At 40.2% G+C, this 20,112-nt stretch overlaps 1 protein-coding gene across 1 annotated transcript in view; it reads right to left on the bottom strand.

Annotated features, from left to right (window-relative positions):
- The window catches only part of LOC122557789 (EF-hand calcium-binding domain-containing protein 6), an 89,980-nt gene that overhangs the window by 8,317 nt on the left and 61,551 nt on the right, over positions 1-20,112 (bottom strand). Inside the window, exons 12-16 of the mRNA XM_043705826.2 lie at positions 14,591-14,701; positions 7,774-7,888; positions 6,589-6,713; positions 6,134-6,377; positions 3,941-4,113 (exon numbers count right to left, since the gene is read on the bottom strand). Of these exons, the coding sequence (XP_043561761.2) occupies positions 3,941-4,113; positions 6,134-6,377; positions 6,589-6,713; positions 7,774-7,888; positions 14,591-14,701 (768 nt within the window). The remainder of the gene's footprint in view (positions 1-3,940; positions 4,114-6,133; positions 6,378-6,588; positions 6,714-7,773; positions 7,889-14,590; positions 14,702-20,112) is intronic.

Below are 20,112 nucleotides of genomic sequence, written 5' to 3'. Positions count from 1 at the left end.
AGGAATGCACAAACCTCCAAAGAACCCATCCATCCAACCCTTCAAGCACACAACCCACATGTGACAGAATGTGCAGATCGCAATTGGATTTTTCAACCACCTTGGAACTCAAACTCGAGAAGGAGCATGTCATGCACGATTTCAAAGAACTTCCCAAGGAAAGGGTGTTGGCTGAAACATTTGAAGAGGTGGTTTGACATAATACCATAAGACCATAAAAACAGGAACCTGAATAGGCCATTTGGCCCCTCAAGCCTGTTCTGCCATTCAACAGGATCATGGCTACTCCTCACGTCCATTTTCCAGCCTTATCCACAATCTTGGGAATCTCACAATCTTAGACATTCAATAAAGAATCCAACATATTGGAAACATACATCGAAAGTCAGCACCTTAAAGGATTTACATATAGACCTTAAGGGGCTACTAAAACTATAAACCTAATTTGTGACAGACTTTTATTGACCTCTTGTGTGCATCCATTTTGGGTTCTGAGCTGAAAGCCAATCCCAAACAAAGAGTCACAATAATGCAGAAAAGCTGCATACAATGGCTACAGCCATTTCAGGAATGCCTATTAGATTGTGAATCAATTTTCATTATTTTTAATATAGCATTTAAGCATTTAATTGGTGAATTTCTTTATAAATACATAAAATAAGATAGTGTGGGCCATTTGGGCTTTCAAAATTCCTTCACTGATCTTTGACCTCAGTTTCCTATCTGGATCATATCCCTTGAAAGTCCAATTATCCATTTTAGCCTTTAATACACTCAATGACAAAGGATCTGCGGAACTTTGAGGTAGAGAATTCCAAAAATTCAAAACCTTCTCCTCATTATCTTGGTCCTAAATTATCAAGTTCTTATCCTGCCATCATGCCCCTAGTTGTAGATTCTACAGTCAGTGGGGAAAAAAAAACTCTTAGCATCTACCCTGTCAATGTTTTCATGTACATTTATGTTTTCATTGTTTGTGGGGACAAAGGACTGTACAGCCCCTTTCCCAAAGCATTCTTGAGCCTCCAATGTTTCAATTCAAATATTTCAAAAACATTAACTTTTTACTTTTTATGTCCTGCATTTATTGTTTTCTTCTGTTGTGCATTTAAAATTCCACTGGGTTTGCTCATTAAACATATCCTTTTCAAATAAGATCACAAGATGACTTAAAATAATTTGCATTCATCAATGGTAAGATACAGACAAGGCCACAAGGATTATAAAAAATAGCAATTCAGTAGATGCTGGAAATCCGAAACACAGCAGAGGATATTTGAAGCACTCAGCAAGTCAGCCAACATCTGTGGAAATAAAAGAAGTTAATATCTCAAGTGGTTCGTCCTTCGATAGTTGTTGTGTCTGTGACCTAAACTTCAGTCACTCCACAGATGTAAAGATGCAATGAATATTGCTCCGAAAACCTTAAACTGAAGCTTGAAGTGTGAATGATAATAAATGAAGGTAAGTAATCAGAGATGGATTAGGGAATTCTGTTCCTCCTCGCTGCGCTACAATTCCACACAAATAATGGCTGATCCAAACTTTCTTGTCTGCTCCCATATCCCTTGATTCCCTGAGAGATCAAAACTATTCCTTGGTCTCAGTCTTTGACATACTCAACAATGTAGCATCTACAATCATTGTGATAGACAATCCCAAAGAATTTGAATGGGATTGACAAACAATTGAAATTGACAGAAATTGACTTGCAAACCCAGGAACATCTTAGCTTCTCGGCAACCTCTGCCTAACTAGTGGCACATCTTCACTCACAAAGACACAAGCACGGACACATGTATTATGTCCATAAATCATCAACACATTGGTAAGATCAATTAAATAAGCATTGCCCCTTGGAATATTAGCTGTGGCTCGGTTAATAGTTGGAGCATCAAGTTGAGCTCATACAGGATGATGGTGTGACCTCTTCTGCTTACTGTGTGCAGTTCAGGTCACCCTGTTACAGAAAAGATATTAATAAACTGGATAGGGTTCAGAAAATATTTACCAGAATGTTGGCGGAAATAGAGGGCTTGAGTTATAAAAATAGGTTGGATAGGTTAGGACTTTCTTCACTTGAGCAGAGGAGGTTGAGGGGTGACCTTACAGAAGCTTATAAAATCATAAGGGGCATAGATAAGGTGATTGGCAACTATCTTTTCCCTAAGGTGGGGTGTGGAAGTGGGTTTCAAAACTAGGGGTATATTTTTAAAGTGAGGGGAGAAAGATTTAATGGCAGCAAGTTTTTTGCCCAGGGACTGGTTAATATGTGGAATGAACTGCCAGAGGAAGTGAGTGATGCAGGTACAGTTGCAACGTTTAAAGAGCATTTGGATAAGTACATGAATAGGAAATTTGGGCAAATGTAGGCAAGTGGGACTAGTTTAGTGGGAACATAGTTCACATGGACTTATTGGACCGAAGGGTCTGTTTCCATGCTATATGACTCTATGACTCTAGTATCACACTTGCCTTTGGAATAATAAGGTTCCAGTTCCCATTCCTGGGTTTGAGAACAGAAACCAAAGCTGACACTCTATGTTGAGGAAGCATTGTGCTGTGGCTTGGGTGACATTACACTAAGGCCCATACTCACCTTTTCTTAAGGAGAGATGTAAATGCATTGGAGGCAGTTCAAAGGATGTTTCCTAGGTTGATACTGAGCTAAGTAGGTTGCCTTATTAGGAAAAGTTGAACAGAACAAATTTATTTTCACTAGAGTTTAGAAGATTGAGGGATGACTTGACTGAAGTGGCTAAGATCCTGAATGGTCTTAACAAGGTGGACATGGAAATTATGTTCCCTCTTGGGGGTGAGTCCAGAATTAAAAGGCAATGTTGAAAAATAATGAGTTGCTTTTTAAAGACAGAGATGGAAATTCTTTTTGCTCAGAAGGCTGTGCAATTTTGGAACTTGCTGTCTCAGAAGGCAGTGGAGATGAGGTCTTTATATGTTTTTAACGAGAAGGTAGATGGATTTTTGTTAGGAAATGGAATCAATAGCTGTCAAGAGTAGATGAAATTATGGAATTTGGAACACAAACAGGTCAGCCATGTTCATACTGAATGATAGAGCAGAATTGAAGGATTGTACAACCTATTTATGCTCTTTACTTGTACATTTGTCTGAATCTGTACAAGATCCAATTACACTAGTTCACCTAAGGATGGGGAAGTTATCCCCAGTGTTCACCAATATTTAGTCCTCAACCTACATCTTAGAAGGAACAAATTATTTAGTTATTGTCACAGTGCTACTTGTGAGAGTTTAAAGTGCAAACGAGCTGCCATGTCTTCTACATTACAACATTTACTACACTTTATTGGCAGCAAAGCAGTTTAAAATACTACACAAATGCACAGATATGAATAAAATATGCACACTTTAATCTGGAAAGCATTCATGCAATTAAGTCCTGTCGTTGAATTCCCATCTACTATAGTTCAGCGGTGTGGTACTAACTGAACACTGAGTACTTGAAGTGGATATCACAGATGGACTTAAGGAGAAGCTAGATTAAGGAGAAAGGAGTAGAAAATTACATCAAGAGGAACAGATAAAGTAAACTGAATGCTAGGAGGTTGCTGTAGACCATCTACACATTAGGCCAAAAGGCCTGTTTTTATGCTGTTAAATTTTATGCAGTCCAATTATTTTGGACTTATTATTTTGGATTTATTTGTCTGGTCCTTTTTCACTCTTGGGAACTGGGCTGCACTGTTCGCATCACTGCCAGTCTGCAGGGCTCTTATAAGGCCAACTTTGCTTAACCTTGTCAGCTGTTTCAATGTAATGTTTAACTTTCTGGGCAATTAACAATCCATTCTCAAACCCGGGTGTCTCAGCTCTGAAATATGTTAAAGGAGATTTTAATGTGTCTCTATGCATCCCCCTCTCTCTGAGTCTCAATTCAGAGAGTGAACACAGTTGACCTTACCGGCCATCTCCATTGATTTCGAATTTCTTTGCCAGCATCTCACACTCGTATTCATTCAAATTCATACACAATTCAGTCAAGATATCTTTAAACTCTTCTTTGCTGACAAAGCCAGTGCTGTAAGGGTCAAGCTCCTGAAATTCTTTTCTAAGATCATCCCACAAGTAGTCCACCTGCAAGTTGCAAAAGTTAAATCAACAATGTCAACTCGGCTTAGCAACATTGCATTATGTACCAGTATTTATAAATCCTTGTGCAAATTTAACCTTTGGATGTTCACATGTTAGAAACAAACTGTAAGCAGCATGCGAAAGCAAGATAAGTTTTGATGTAATACAGCCCAAATTTCAAGATTTCAACATGGAGTCATAGAGTCATACAGCACAAAATCAGACCCTTCAGTGCAATCAGTCCATGCTGAACGTAAACTAGCCCCACCTGCCTGCTGTTGGCCCATATCCCTCCAAACCTTTCCTATTCATATTCTTATCTAAGTGCATTTTAAACATTGTAATTATATCTACATCCATCACTTCCTCAGGAGGTTCATTCCACATGCAAACCACCCTCTGTGTAAAATATTTGCCCCTCATGTCTTTTTCAAATCTCTCTCCTCTCACCTTAAGAATGTGCCCTCTAGTCTTGAAATACCCCATCCTAGGGAAAAGACAACTGCTTTTTACTCTCTCGATACTCCTCATTATTTCATAAACTTCTGTAAGGTCACCTCTCAACCTCCTACGCTCCATTGAAAACAATCGCAGCTTATCCAGCCTTTCTTTATAAGTCAAACCTGCGACATCCTGGTAAATCTCTTCTGAACCCTTTCCAGCTTAATAATATCCTTCCTATCACTGGGCAAACAGGATGGACACAGTATTTCAGAAGAGGCCTCACCAATGCCCTGTAACACCTCAACATGACTTCCACCTCATGAATTCAAAGGACTGAGCAATGAAGGCAAGCAATGAGTTCTATCTTTGGAACAGCAATTCTACCAGTTCACCTTTGCTCCCAGTCTTATAAGTTTCAATCAGTTAAACATCATAGCACCAACATTCAAAGTCCTTAGTGAATTATGCTGTCATATGTCATTTACAGATTAGATGTGCAGATGACAGTAAGTTAGTCATAGAGTCATAGACTCATAGCGATGTACAGCATGGAAACAGACCCTTCGGTCCAACCTGTCCATGCCGACCAGATATCCCAACCCCATTAATCCAACCTGCCAGCACCCGGCCCATATCCCTCCAAACCCTTACTATTCATACACCCATCCAAATGCCTCTTAAATGTTGCAATTGTACCAGCTTCCACCACATCCTCGGGCAGCTCATTCCTTACACGTACCACCCTCTGCGTGAAAAAGTTGCCCCTTAGGTCTGTTTTATATCTTTCCCCTCTCACCCTAAACCTATGCACTCTAGTTCTGGACTCCCCCACCCTAGGGAAAAGACTTTGTCTATTTATCCTATCCATGCCTCTCATAATTTTGTAAACCTCTATAAGGTCACCCCTCAGCCTCTGACGCTCCAGGGAAAACAGCCCCAGACTGTTCAGCCTCTCCCTATAGCTCAAATCCTCCAACCCTGGCAAGATCCTTGTAAATGTTTTCTGAACCCTTTCAAGGTTCACAACATCTTTCCGATAGGAAGGAGACCAGAATTGCACGCAATACTCCAACAGCAATAACCAATGTCCTGTACAGCCACAACATGACCTCCCAACTCCTGTACTCAATACTCTGACCAATAAAGGAAAGCATATCAAACGCCTTCTTCATTGTCCTATCTACCTGCGACTCCACTTTCAAGGAGCTATGAACCTGCACTCCAACATCTCTTTGTTCAGCAACACTCCCTAGGACCTTACCATGAAGTGTATAAGTCCTGCTAAGATTTGCTTTCCCAAAATACAACATCTCGCATTTATCTGAATTAAACTCCATCTGCCACTTCTCAGCCCATTGGCCCATCTGGTCCAGATCCTGTTGAAATCTGAGGTAACCCTCTTCGCTGTCCACTACACCTCCAATCTGCAAACTTACTAACTGTACCTCTTATGCTCACATCCAAATCATTTATGTAAATGACGAAAAGTAGAGGTAGATGCACAGGGGCTTTAAGCATCCTATTGATCTAGATTTTAAAAAGGGGAGGATGCCCATCTGAATTAAAAACAGATTCTCACTTTGGCACGAACACTGTCCACCAGGATATCAGATGCACAGTTGAGGTTTTTTGAACGCATTCGAAAGTCGCAGTCTCCTTTTCTTGGAGGGCTGATTTTGGCATTGGGAAAACAAGCAGATTTAGGAGAGTGACCAAAATGCCTCACAAACTCCAGGAAGTCCAACGTCTTATCCTGGTTGGTGATCAGCGTTTGCCAAAGCTTCCGAATCTCACCACGAGTTACTTCTGGGCAAATATCAAACCTGGTAGGGAATAGGAATGAAAATAAACTGAGGCAGGTTGACACCTTTAGAAATAAAGCAGCAATGCTATTTTAAACAATGCAGATATGTGGCCAGCAAAGATCTCTAAAATGCACTGCATGCCTTTTGAATATCACCCTAATAATATTGTGAGGAGTAATATCTCCATTTCACCAGCTCTAATCCCAATTCACATGGCACACCAAGTTACCGTTTCAGAAGTCGGTACATAGTTTCATGGTTCAATCGCCTTGAATTAATTTCATCCAACTCTTCAAATTCTCTCTCAACCTCTTGGTACTGATTACATAACAGTGTTTTAATAATCTGGAAGAGCTGTGGAAAGCAAAGAGAAAAATAAGAGAGCTAAGTCATCAGGTTAACAGCAAACTTGTAAAAGTTCCTGGGTAAATGTGGTCCAGTCCTGCATTTGTAAACAGGATACACAAAGTTTAGTTACTATATTTGGGGTTTTATTCTCAAATAATTCTTAAACCTGTCAATATTTATCACTTTAGTAGCTGTCAAGTAATAACCTAATAATAATTTGAGGCCACATAATGCATTCTAGTTACCTAATTGATATTTGAACAGGGATAGTGATCGCAGTTAATTAGTTAGCACTCAAAGCATTCATATGCTATCACTTCTAAAACAGGTGAGAAAATCTTAACGACGATTGATTTACAAATAATAGTCCAACCTTTTGAGCAGGATCTTATCTTCAGAGGTCTGGGACCATTTCCCAATCCCAATGCCATGGTGAGGTGCCATCTGCTCTTGGAACTGGCCAATGGACAGTTGACCATCCTTAATTTGAATGGGACTGCGGGAAGCAATGGAAGCATTCAGGGGAGACTGCCTGTACAACAGGAGAGGTGGGCTTGCTGCTGTAGGTGAATGACTGCAAGAACACCTCAAGGTGTCCTCTGAACATGACTGTGGATAGCTACAAGACCATCATGAAGGAGGATGGACATTTTCACTGGATGTCCAGCAGCCACCACTGCAGTCATCAGTGTAATGTCTCTGGTATAAAGAAATTTAAAGGTGGGGATGGTCTTCTAGTCCTCTGACCATCTGCCAAGGCTGCCTTCAGCCATCTACCAGGCTGTGGTCTCAATGCGCAATCTGTTTGCCCCAGCACTGTGATCAAATTGCCCTCCGTACATTGCATTTCTAATAATCAACAAGCTCCACTGCTAGACACATCTAGCGCCAATGCCATCCCAGTACTACTAAGGATGCCCAGAGGCAACATAGTGGTTTTGAGATGATCTAGCAGCATCTTTCTGAAACTGCTCCCACAACCCTGTCTCTAAAGCTGCATGGATGTGGCTGCCAAGATTCCACCTTTTAAATTCATCCCCCATATGAAATGATATTAAAAATATACCTGATCTGGAGTTCTACCATTTCTTCGGTCTTCATCCAGCTGGTTGGATAACTCATTCTCGTGAAACCCTTTAGGCCTTGATATCTTCTCATCAAAAATGCTAGAAACACCTTTCCTGTCCAAAGTGGATATATTAACTATTATTGACAACTGCAACAAAATACAACAGCAGAATCTTCCATCGTCTCTGGCTAGTGGTATTCAGGGACCTGGATTGGGAACTTCCCTAATCATAAATGTAACATGTATTACTTAGTATAGAACACAAATAGTTTTCACATGATATTAGGAAAGGTTAAAAATGAGTAGACTTCATAGATAGAACAAGGTCAGAGAGATGAAGGGACATAATCAGCTCAGTTGGGTGTACAACTAGTTTGCAATGTAGAGTTACACAGACGCTGCAGGTTCAATTCCCATACTAGCTGAGGTTGCCATGAAGGCCTTTCCTTCGCAACATCTTCCCTTACCTGAGGTGACCCTGTTGTTAAACCTGCCATCACCCATCTTTCTGTCTAATAACAGAGCAGCCATACAGTGTGATAGGATCATGGTGATTTTGCCTTCAGATAGATGAGGATACTTGGACTTATGCTGAGGGTACAAGGCTTACAGAGTGAAGCTAGAGTGTGCAGAGGGATGGGGCAAGGTGGAAGATAAGAAATACAGGAAGTAGGCACACTTAAAGGGGGACAGCAGAGAAAGTTTGGTGCATGGGTGCTGAAGTTAGAGCTGGATTAGAAGTTAAGGTGCAGAAGGAACGACAAAGTAGCAGTGGATGAGGGAGAGGTTCAGGAAGGTTTAAGGGAGATCACATCTTGGTAGACTGGGGTGGGATTAGCCATTGTACATGGTTAGCAGTCAGTTTTCCCATTCCTGTTCAAAGCAACTCCACTACTGCAACTAGCCAGAACCAGAAGGGAATGTCCTCAGACCTGGGGAGAAAGAAGGGGCAGGTGAGTTGAGGCGGATGGAGCAAGCAATAAGAGGAAGCAGAGAGGTGAACAAGGGTAGGATTAATGGGACGAGAAAGATGAGAGAATTGGAGGAAACTGTGAAGAAGGCAGCGGAGGAGCAGAAGTCAGTTAAGGAAAGAAAGGAATAGGAGCATGTAATCAGTACTGGGAATGGGATGCATGGGCTATGGAGAAGCAACGTGGAGAGAGGAGATGGAGCCTGGTATTGTCAATTTTGATTGTATGACATCCGATACATCTATTCATGCAGCTTGCCGTTCGACAGCACCAACTGGAAATTAGTTACTGTTACTCAACTAGTCGATTCTTGACTGTAAAACAAATGTTGTATTTTACCATATACAAGAAGTAATTTCAACCAGCTATGATTGCCTTCTTTTTTCTTCAAGTTGCTCACAACAGTGACTAGTTCCTTGAATTTCCAAGAAAATCTAAGAGTTGCCAACTGTACTGAACAGAAAAGTCAAGTGGAGAGAGGGAAAACAGCAGCAAGCCCAGAAAATCATATTAAATAAAAATATGGCCTCCAAAATTAAATGGACTGCAAACAACTATCACGGGCTTTTTATGAGAACATATCAGTTTGGTGAAATAGTCTATTTCCATTTTCATACTGTAATTTTGATATAGTTCTGTTTAATAGTAAAAGAACTAAGTAAGAAGAATATTGACCCTTCAGGATTTAGAAAGAACTTAAATAGTGATGAAGTGGATGGTTAAATAACAAAAGTGAACAGATTTGTTTTCTTCTTATTGGTTCATAGGAAATGAGTGTCACTCACTGGGCCGCATTTATTGCCTGTCTCTAATTACCCAGAAGGCAGTTAAGAGTTAACCACATTGGTTACCAGGTTGCTACTGATCCAGCTTTTTAATTCCATATTTTGCTGAATTCAAATGACATCATCTGCCACTGTGGGATTATTTCAACCTATTCCCTCAAGAACATCAGCCGGGCGTTCTGGATTGGTAACCGAGTGACACTATCACTATAGCATAGTCGCCCCTGAAATGATTGATTAGATAATGTGTCACTCACAAAAGAGGCAAATGTAATGATTGAACACCACCTCATGGACATCCACAAAAGTTGTCAAGGACTCTAAAGCAATAAATTGTCATAGAGGGAAATTACATAACTGAGATGTTGAATGAGCGAGCTGTAAGCATTTATGTTTTTAAATATAATTTGTTTAGCGATCTTGGACTGAATTACAGTATCAAGCTCACATTTGCTGACTACTTCTAATTTCCTTAAAAGGTGTTGCGTCTTTCATTGAATCATTGTAGCCCCATTCTTACAGCCCTCCAATGTTGGTGATGGACTTCACCCAACAATAATAAAGGAATGGTGATACATGTGAAGTCAGAATGTACATTATTTCAAGAACAGTTATGTGTGATGAAGTTCCCTCAATAATGCTGATTTTTGCCTCCTCAAAAATCATAACCCTCCAGAAACATGTGCCCACACAAAACGCTGTTACCCCTGTCCTAACTTTTCCAAGTCCTGTTAACTCACCAACCCTGCACTTACTGACCTCCAATGCCTCAATTCTCAACTTTATTTTTGAATTCCTCCACAGCTTCACCATTTCCTAACATTGTCACCTCCTTCAGCAGTGCAACCCTCCAAGGTATCAGCAATTTATTAATTCTGGACTCTTCTTGGCCTCTGATTTCAGTTACTCCATGATCAGTAGCAGTGCATTTATCTATCAAAGTCATAAGTTCTGGAACTCCCTCCTTAAACTGCTCCCACTTCTCTACTTCTCTTTCATCTTTATGACCTCCCCTTTACTTGCTTTAATATCCCCTAGTGACTTAGTATTAATTTTTGTTCAATAACAAAAGCAACAGTTTTGGGATGTTGTACTATATTAAAGGCTCTACATAAATGCAGTCGTTGCTGTCACAGGGCTATGTCATGTTACCGAAGCAAGCTAATATATCTGAGCAGAACTTTGTTCTCAACCGTAATTTCTAAAAATTTGGGGAGCCATTGGAGAATTATCAGCTCTTTCAACATTAAAATACCTTGGTGTAAGTTTGCAAGTATGTCAAGCGATCTTGTCCCACTGATCATATTTAAACAAGGTTGGGCTTGGATTGATACTAAAATTAGCATCAAGCTAAAATGATATGAAACAATCTGCTGTGAAAATTCTTGGACCATTGATGTTGGAGAGGGTGAAAGTCTGACTCTGAATTGCATTATCAGTTGGCAGCAACAGAACAATAGCAGGGACACCATTAATATGGTATACTTACCTATAAATAGCAAAAGCAATTGGTAACATGTCATCCTGCCACTCAGAGATACACAACTAATGGCCATTTCTTATTTGGTTTTAGTTTGATGAACTTATTTCATCTCAAAACAGATGTGAATTTACAGAGAAATTGTTGCATCTGTTATGGATGAGAAATGGTTAAAACAAAAACTAATTAACAGGAGCCCTAAATAAAAAGAACAGAGGATGGAGCGAATTAATTTGAAGTGCATTTCATCCTCCATTTTTCAACCTGAACCAAACTTTTGACCATCACTGAATTTCTACTCATCAAGTTCAGCCTTTCTTAATTAATTGTCATGTGATTTAATAAAAGAAGCCTTTCTCAACAACACAGCACTGTTCTACCATCATTGTCTGCCATTGAGAACCGTCCATTTAATGGGAATGGGCAGCACCTACAATACAAACAGCCCCTGATCCGTTCATCTCTCAGGTTCAGCTAAGGACAATGTTGATGCTCAGAGGAAAGTGACCTCAGTAAGCATGTGCATTAAAAGTAGTCTGGTCCATAGTAACAGGGGAATCTACTCATTAACATGGCATTGAAAGGGTCTGCACATAAAGGTTATCAGAAAGGCGAGGCATAAGGCAATGGAAGCCTGGTTGCTGATAGAGTCGCCATATCATGGTGTTTGAAAAGGACTGGCAGTTCAACACACCCAACACCTGACAAACTTGACACCAGTCAACCCTACAAGTTCTTATGAATGGAAAAAACAAAAGACTTCACTAAATGAGTTTTTCTTGCGCTTGGGTGAACGGTGTGGCTGCTTTTAGGAGGCTGTTAGCTGTTAACGTGGAGGCTTTTGTCCACAAGTAATGACAGACACTTTCCATCTATTTGAACAGGAGGACCACTCGGAGTCTCCACGAGAGACACGGTTACTGGGCGACCCGGGGTCAGGCGGAATTAACCAAGCGAAAACAATATGAAAATTAGCCTGACACTTAGCAAGTAACTGAAGACTTTATCGAAATAATTACCAATTGCAAAATTGCTTCAGAATACCAAATCACAATTGCAAGGGCACAGGGTGGTCACGATTAAATGATTCGTTCATTGTTAATTTATTAATATATGTTTTTTTCCGCGATTGGCAACTCGGTCTCCATGCAAAGATGCAGGTGTTGCGGGGGAGAAAAAGGACACATTTTCGGAGGGAAAAACTGAACTGTTGAGTCCATTTGCTTCATGCTTTGTGAATCAAGCTTAGATCCTGCTCGAGAGAGGAAAAACCGAAGTAAAAGAAATGCATGCTTTACTGTTAACCAACCACAGAAACCTGGCAAGAATACCCCGGCAAGTCGCGTTTTAGCATTGAGGGAGGACTATAAGGAGAGACTACTTGAGATGTGACAAGTTAGCAAATGAACGCTAATAGTAAAATGTGGTCAATCCGGAATAAATTGGAATAAAGTTCTGTTTGGAACAGCAGCGTAGAGCGAAGAGTTGTTGCTGTAACAACAGTCCATTTTTAAGCGCTTTGCCCTTTCTTGTTTAGAGTTGCCGAAGCTAAACAAAGCTGGTGTGGACTCTATGTTTATAGAGTTTTCTGCAGGGCTTGTTTCGAGACAAAACTACATGTGTTGTTTGTGAAATCAGGCAGCCTAACGATGTACATTGTTCACATAGAGCCATTAGCATTCATTTCAGACCATTTCTGTCTCCTACTGCAGTGTAAAGGGGATCATTTGACATGATTCACATGTGGTGTGCAAATGACCAGGGAGGGGGAAACCGATTAAGCCGGTCCAGAACCGGAGGACCCCGGTCGGTACTGAAGAAATAATAAGTGGTGGAAAATCTCAGTCTATGATTCCCTCTGAAGGATTGCTGACCCGAAACTCCCAGCCACAGTGGGGACTCCGTGTAATACACGACCCTCAGGGAGTGAGGGAAACAGTAAAACATAGACCAGTGTGGCTCAGAGAGACCAATAGCTGAAAAAACAAATGTAACAGAGTTGAAGGGAGACAGAGAGATGGAAAGCGAGTGTGTGTGTGTGTGTGTGGAAAGGGTGAGATTTTAAAAATCTTTATGCAGAGATAAGCCGGCCACCGTCCGAGTAGTGATGGGGATGTTGGAGAAGGGAATGAATGGAAAACATTGGCAGGGGAGGGGGAAGGGGCTGTGTGTATGGATGAATGTGGAAGTGTAGAATTTATGTTTCTTTTTACTCTGTTTGAGTTGATTGTTGTTTCTGTCTGTTTTTTTTTCTTGAATCGATCTAGGGGGACAGGGAAGTCAGTGTGGGCGGCTCTGAAGAAGCCTCTCTCTACAGCTGTGGCTCAGAGGATTAAGCAGATTCATCCACAAGGCAACATCACACAAGTAGCCTTTGAACAAAAGTCATGGATACTATTAATGATATGGTAATCCTTAATCGAGCTACCTCCCAGTAGTGGTTATACTGACATGGGAAGAATATCTAAGTCCTGGAAGCAGCCCGCGACAACACTGTGCTATTGTTTACGCCCAGCCTGACCAGTACTAACTTTTTTTTTCTAGCGTTTTTAACAGTCACTTTTCCCCTCTTTTAATAAAAAAATGGAAAACCAGTGCACTGAATCTAAATCAGGTTGGATTTTGTGGTCGCAGTTCCCACACACGTTTAATATCTACTTAGTGTGCAGTTCACCAGCTGTTTACTGGATACTTTTACATGTTAAAAATAAGACCACACAAAGGCAACGTTTCAGACCTCTGGGAAGATAACTTAACGGTGGAAGACGATTTGAGCATTTCTGTATCTCTCTTGTTTTATAGCAGTCATTGCCAATTGACTTTGAATTAAATCCTCTGCTCAATATGAATTAACAAGCAGACTATTTATAAGGAGGCTTGACATGGTGATTTTTTTAATCATGAAAGTTATTTCTGAAGGGTTGCATATATTTCACGAATAAAATAATGCATTTTACATTTAATAGCAATTATGTAAAGTAAACTCAATTCGATTTTAATTCATTGATGGGGATGTAGATTCTAAGTATTCAGAATCCTGACAGGAGTGAGTCTATTTGTTTTAAAGTTCTATCAAAGGCAAGGGACGTTGACATTTTATTTGGAGGAGCTGTTCTTTAACTACTGCTATCTGGCACACTTTTTTTCCTGATATACCTGTTACGTTAACAGCAGATATTGTATTCTTTACTCTGGACTAATGTGGTTACAGCAGATTTATTCAATTGGGGCCATCCACACTGAGTAAAGTGAAATAATTAGCCAAGGACTTGTGAATATAAATGTTATGCCTGAAAGAAATTTTCAAATGAATATAAACAAGCACATTCTCACTGCTTTAAAAGTCAGTGTGGAGAAACAGAAAAGAATTTGATGCACTTTGGACAGTATTGTAACACTCAAGACAAAGATTCACTGATTCTTCGCAAAAAAAGTTGAACAGATTTCAGATATGTAAAGCTGTCAAAGCAGCATTTGAGATAAACATGTTGTGTTAATTAAAAGGTTATTTTGATGCTGACTTAGAGTTTAAAATGCTTTCAGAATCTTCCCTGAAAGAGTAAAAAATAAAGCCATACCTAGAGTCAAACATGGCCATGAATTGGGGGTACCAGACATTTCCATCTTCATCAAGAGGGATTCTATCAATGAGCAGCTCAAACTCTTCATCAGTAATCTCCACACCAAACCTGCAAAAAAAAAGAAAACAGCAGTCAAAGAGCAAGTTCACTTTCAGGTCAGCACTACCCACAAAACAGTCGGCATATGGCAGCCGTTAACTTTTTGTTACAGAATCTGTCTTCAAGATCAAGAGCACCACATGAATATCAGAGGTTAATCAGGGTTTTGATGGCTCCAGATCTCAAAAAGAAAGAAATTCTACTAGGCAATCCATCCGTAAGTATAGCACATTTGATGGCTGGAGATCCATTTTATGCAGCCGAACAAATCAGATGGGTTTGTAGCTTATGAGGTTATTCATCGCAGTTAACCACTCATACTAACTTAAACAAGTGAACTATGAAAAGGCTTCCAAAAGGATTTTGTCAGCATGTTAAAACTTAGGAAAAGTAACAGAAACAGTTTGAATACATAAGACATTTACCTGTGGGGATAACTTCAACAGAGTTTTACCACAATAAAATATTCTTATTAAAGTAGAAAATTAGTTGCAGCCTTCCTATTCTACAATTGTTGAACAAGAACAGAACATCATAACCTAGACTAACAAACCTATATTAAGACAAAGCAATACAGCCAGAATATCTTATTGTTGCATTCCATGGAAAGACCAGATACAAAAACCCAGCAAATCACATTATTTTAAAATATGTTCTCAAAATTTTGATAAAACACCAGACATTTCATTATCAGACATAAATAGCTCAAATAAGCATTGTTCCTTTAATACTGAAACAAAATTACTACATAGTGACATCACTTAAGTGTATACTATGCAAACCATTAACAGCATGTTTTTACAAAAGGCCTTTTCCCTCCCAAAGTTCCAATGGAATCTTATTCCCAAAGGTACTAAGACCATTTCATTTAGTAACATAACACTGAGGAACTATAGCTCCAGCCTTGTGTGACTGCATTTTAAAAGTATCCAGCAGTACACAAAGACATCTCCTAAAAACTCAATAAGCTTGACTTTCAATTTTTCTCTAAAGTGTGTGAAAATGAATTAAACCAACTACACGGAAATTGGACTAATAGGACTGAGAGATTTGTCTTATTTTTACCCTCTTATTTAAGTATTATTCACCCTACTCATCCCAAAAGAAACAATATTAACATTTTGGAGAGAATAAAATAAGACAAGCTAACTGAAAATAAACTGTACATAGTATAGTCAAATGTTAAACTTACCCAAATTAGGTATATTGCTGTTAGTTCCCCAATTCAGCTATTTAGGCTAGACTATTATTCCATTTTGATATTTTTCTACTTCATATGGTTAACTGTGTCCTAATATTGTGATTGAAGCAAGTATTGTACTATTAATTTCATATTTTTCTAATATTCATCTAAATTTTCTAGGATTTCTGATGTCTGTCTGAATCATTAATGGAAATAATATTTACCCTCTCAATTCTTTCATTATCTTAAGTCAGTGCTTCTCAGTTCTTTTCCCACTATTTCACAATCCCTCAGTACCAAGATTGAGAGCTATTGCGGGGAGTGAGGGTACGATCTGTGGGACAGAAGACCTGTGAAACCAGGAAAGGTAAGACCTGTGCCACTAAAAGGGAGGCAGATAGAGTTCCAAGACAGCACTGATTGCCATTGCTATCTTTGAGCTCACAATCCCAAAATCTTAGCCCATGTCTCTGCTTGGGTTGCAGACAGTATTTGAGAAGCTCTATCTTACATTCTTCTATTAGCTTCTTGCTTAACTTTATCAGCTTCTCTGAAAATTAAGTTTTTCAATTTATCGTCCCAACTCATATTCCTAGTGAAATAATGTCATATATTTTCTGTGATTCCAATGCTCTTTTAGAATGGTTGAGAAATAGTATTCCACATGCCTGAGTCAATGCGATCTGTAAATTCAACACCATTTCCTTACTTTTATTCAATGGTTTAATTACAAAAACAGAATCGCATTTGGCCTTTTCATAGCTTGACTCACTGAACTTTACTTGAAAATCCATATATCCGCAGATCTGTATTTCTCCATTCTATTGTCTTTTTTCTCCATATCGATTATAATTCTATTCTCTGGTCATTTCTTCATAAAGTAAGCCTATGGATCCTTATTAAATTGCACTTACTGCATATCTGTTTACTTCTCTGGTCTCCTGTGGTCTTTGTAATAGTACATCATGTCTATAAAACTCAAAACCCACAAAGCAATGGTGTGCCACTGATTACACCTTAGTAAGGAATTGATAGGAGTTGAAACTGGTGCCTGGAAGAATACATTGAACACTCGCTTTCTCTGGGAGGGAGAACTTTACTCTGCATTTAACTTTGCTACATCTGACTTGGGAATGTGTAATGGTGACATAGGATTCCTATGGTTTCAGAATTCTTTTGGCACTCATTTGAAAAGAGGCCTCCTGTAAAGTAATAGGTTAATCACGACTGTCAAAACTTTGGCAAGGCTAATGGCAATTTCCATTATTTAAGAATACATGGTCCATCTTATGGCAGATATGGCATTTACAGATTTCAATTTCATTTCTCATCTAAATGGTGTTGAAGATGACATTCAAAAACCTGTGTAGTTGCATATATCTTCAAAAGTTAGACAAATGTGTCAGTATTTGTGGCTTAAGTGTACATAGATTAAGGAAATTAATGTGACTTTGGAACAATGTGCTATGATTGGCACACAAGAAACTCATGCTGGATCAATTTCGAAAATGGTAATGTGACAAAATATTGGCCCCTAAATCCTGCAGAAGTACAATTCTTAGCAACTGTGCAAAGATTACATGCGATGCCAGCACCAATGTAATTGGCCCCATCCACCAGTTTAAACTTTCACTCCCTCCATTGCCGGCACATACAGATGGCTGTGTGTATAATGTACAAAATACACTGCAAAAATTCACCAAGTGTCCTTCAACAGCAACATATGACTTCTACTACCTAGAAGGTCAGAAGCAGGAGGTGCATTGGAAAATGACCACGCACAAGTTCCCCTCCAAGCCACACACCACCGTGATTTAGAACCACATCGCCCTTCTTTCCTGGCAATTACTGGATCAATATTCTGGAACTCCTTTCCTAACAGCACTCTGGGTGTTTTTGAACCACATGGACTTTAGCAGTTCAGGCAGGGCTGGTGAAAGAGTATTAGAAAACTGGACAAACCTTAAGACTTACACCACCACCCTTCCCCCACAATTAACGTTCCAAAATCAACATTGTGCATTGATATGAAGAGAAATTCTGCATTTGTAATCACAGAGTTACGTTACATGAGAAAGGAGATATTTTTTATACTGAATATACATTCCCATTGTTCTACACTTTTTGCAGAATATGGCTAAACGAAATGTACATTATAATGTATAATATGATTCACATAATGTAATACCATTTGTTTCTACAAGAATTACTGAATGATTTATGCATAATTACTAATCATTAAAATAAAGGAGATTATATTATGTTATTTGATGTTATTTACTGATTCACAGTTTTGAAATAGCCATGTAAATGTGCAAACTTTTAAAACTGCTGCATAAACTAAGGAATAGAGTATGAAATTTTCAGCCAGACTTCAAAGTAAATACATGGAAATCTATATGTCTGTCAGATTATGTGCCTGCATATCAGTGGATCTGGACCACTGAAGCCGGTTTGTTTACTTATTCAGTTTCACGAATAATTCATTTGGATTTTTTTGCTGCCCATAAAACTGCCTAGTTTACCTCGTGGTTATATCACGCTGGCTCCAAGAAGGAAGCTCAAGCACTACTACCTGTCCAAAGGCAATTAGTGATTGGCCAGTGATCCTGTTAGTTCCTGCTAGTGACATTCCCACAAAAGTATCTTAAAAATACAGAACTTAATTATAGAGTCAATTGAAGAAGATTCCAGCAAGGGGACCCTGATAGGGGAATCACAAATGGTGTATTCCACCCTGCTGAAGCTCTGGATATAGGAGAAGGCTTGTTCAGGGGAGTGCCAAAGTCGCCTTCTACCCAGCAACAAGTGTTGCCCTTCATTTGTAACCTCAACCCAGAGCATATTCCTCCCCAGTCAAGGCCATTGGGAAGCTCGGTGCTCAGCTGGAACCTGCCTTAGCTAGATGCTTGGTCCACCCAGTATCCTGCACAAACTCCATCCCATTCTCCCAGTTCATCCGGCTCAGCCGTATCTCCTCGGATGGAGACATTCCACTTGCGAGCATCCCAGATGTCCACCTATTGGGAACAATGTGCTTTTCCTCTGTCATCCAGACAGCCCTCTGCTGCACCACCTCCATTCCCAGTTCCACTGCTCTACCCCCCCCCTTGTCCTCACCTACCACCCCACCAGTCTCCGTATCCAATGCATTATCTTTAAACACTTTCACCAACTCCAACTAGACCCACCATCAAGAACATCTTCCCCTCCCCACCCCTCTCTGCCTTCAACAAGGACCATTCCCTTCAACAGCGCTTGACTTGCATCACTCTCCCCGCCGAACACCCAAACCCCCAGGTACCTTCCCCTGCAACTGGAAAAGATGCAAAACCTGCTGGTACACCACCCCCTTCACCTCCATCCAGGGCCCCAAACAGTCCTTTCAGGTGAGTCAGAGATTCACCTCCCTCTCTTCCAATCCAGTTTACTGCATCAGGTGCTCCCGATGTGGTCTTCTCTACATCGAAGAGACCAAACCTAAACTTAGGGAATGGTTCACCGAGCATCGCAGCTGGGCCCGCAGGGACCAACTAGACCTCCCAGTCATTGTCCATTTCAATTCCCCTAACCACTCCCTTTCCAACATGACCATCTTTGGCCTCCTCCATTGTCACAACAAACCAAACCCCAAGTTGGAGGAACAACATCTTATCTTCCGCCTGGGCAGCCTACAGCCTGGAGGACTGAACATTGAGTTGTCCAATTTCAAAAACCTTACTTCCCATCCCTTAATTTCCTTTCCAGCCCCTCCCCGTCCCTTCCACTCCTGCCTGCGACCAACCAGATTCGTTTCTCCCGTTGACCAATCAGGTTGTACCCTCTGCTTTCCTCAACTATCCCCACTTCACCACCCTGCCCCCGCCATCCCCTTTATCTGCAGCTCCCCCTACACCCACCCCCAGTCCTGAAGAAGGGTTACACCTGAAACGTCGACTTCTCCACCTCCTGATGCTGCCGGCTTGCAGTGTTCTTCCAGCCTCTTGCCTGTCTATTTTAGCTAGATGCCGGCAGACTTTGTGGCTATTCCCCAGCATTCACTACAACAAAAAAAAAGATCGAATCATAGAATTCTTACAGTGCAGTAAGAGGCCACTCAGCCCATTGAGTCTGCACTGACCCTCTAAACAGCATCCCATGTAAATCCATCCCTTCACTCTGTCCCCACAATACCACATGGGGTTTTTACCATAGCTATCTTCCTGAGCTGCAGGACATTACTGGGTATTTTTTTAGT

Source organism: Chiloscyllium plagiosum, unplaced genomic scaffold (assembly GCF_037043375.1).
Source record: "Chiloscyllium plagiosum isolate Xiang-an unplaced genomic scaffold, Cpla_swu_hap1 HiC_scaffold_2, whole genome shotgun sequence".
NCBI classification, from domain to species: domain Eukaryota; kingdom Metazoa; phylum Chordata; class Chondrichthyes; order Orectolobiformes; family Hemiscylliidae; genus Chiloscyllium; species Chiloscyllium plagiosum.
The sequence above is the reverse complement of the archived record's forward strand: the minus strand, read 5'-3'. Positions and strand labels throughout refer to the sequence as shown.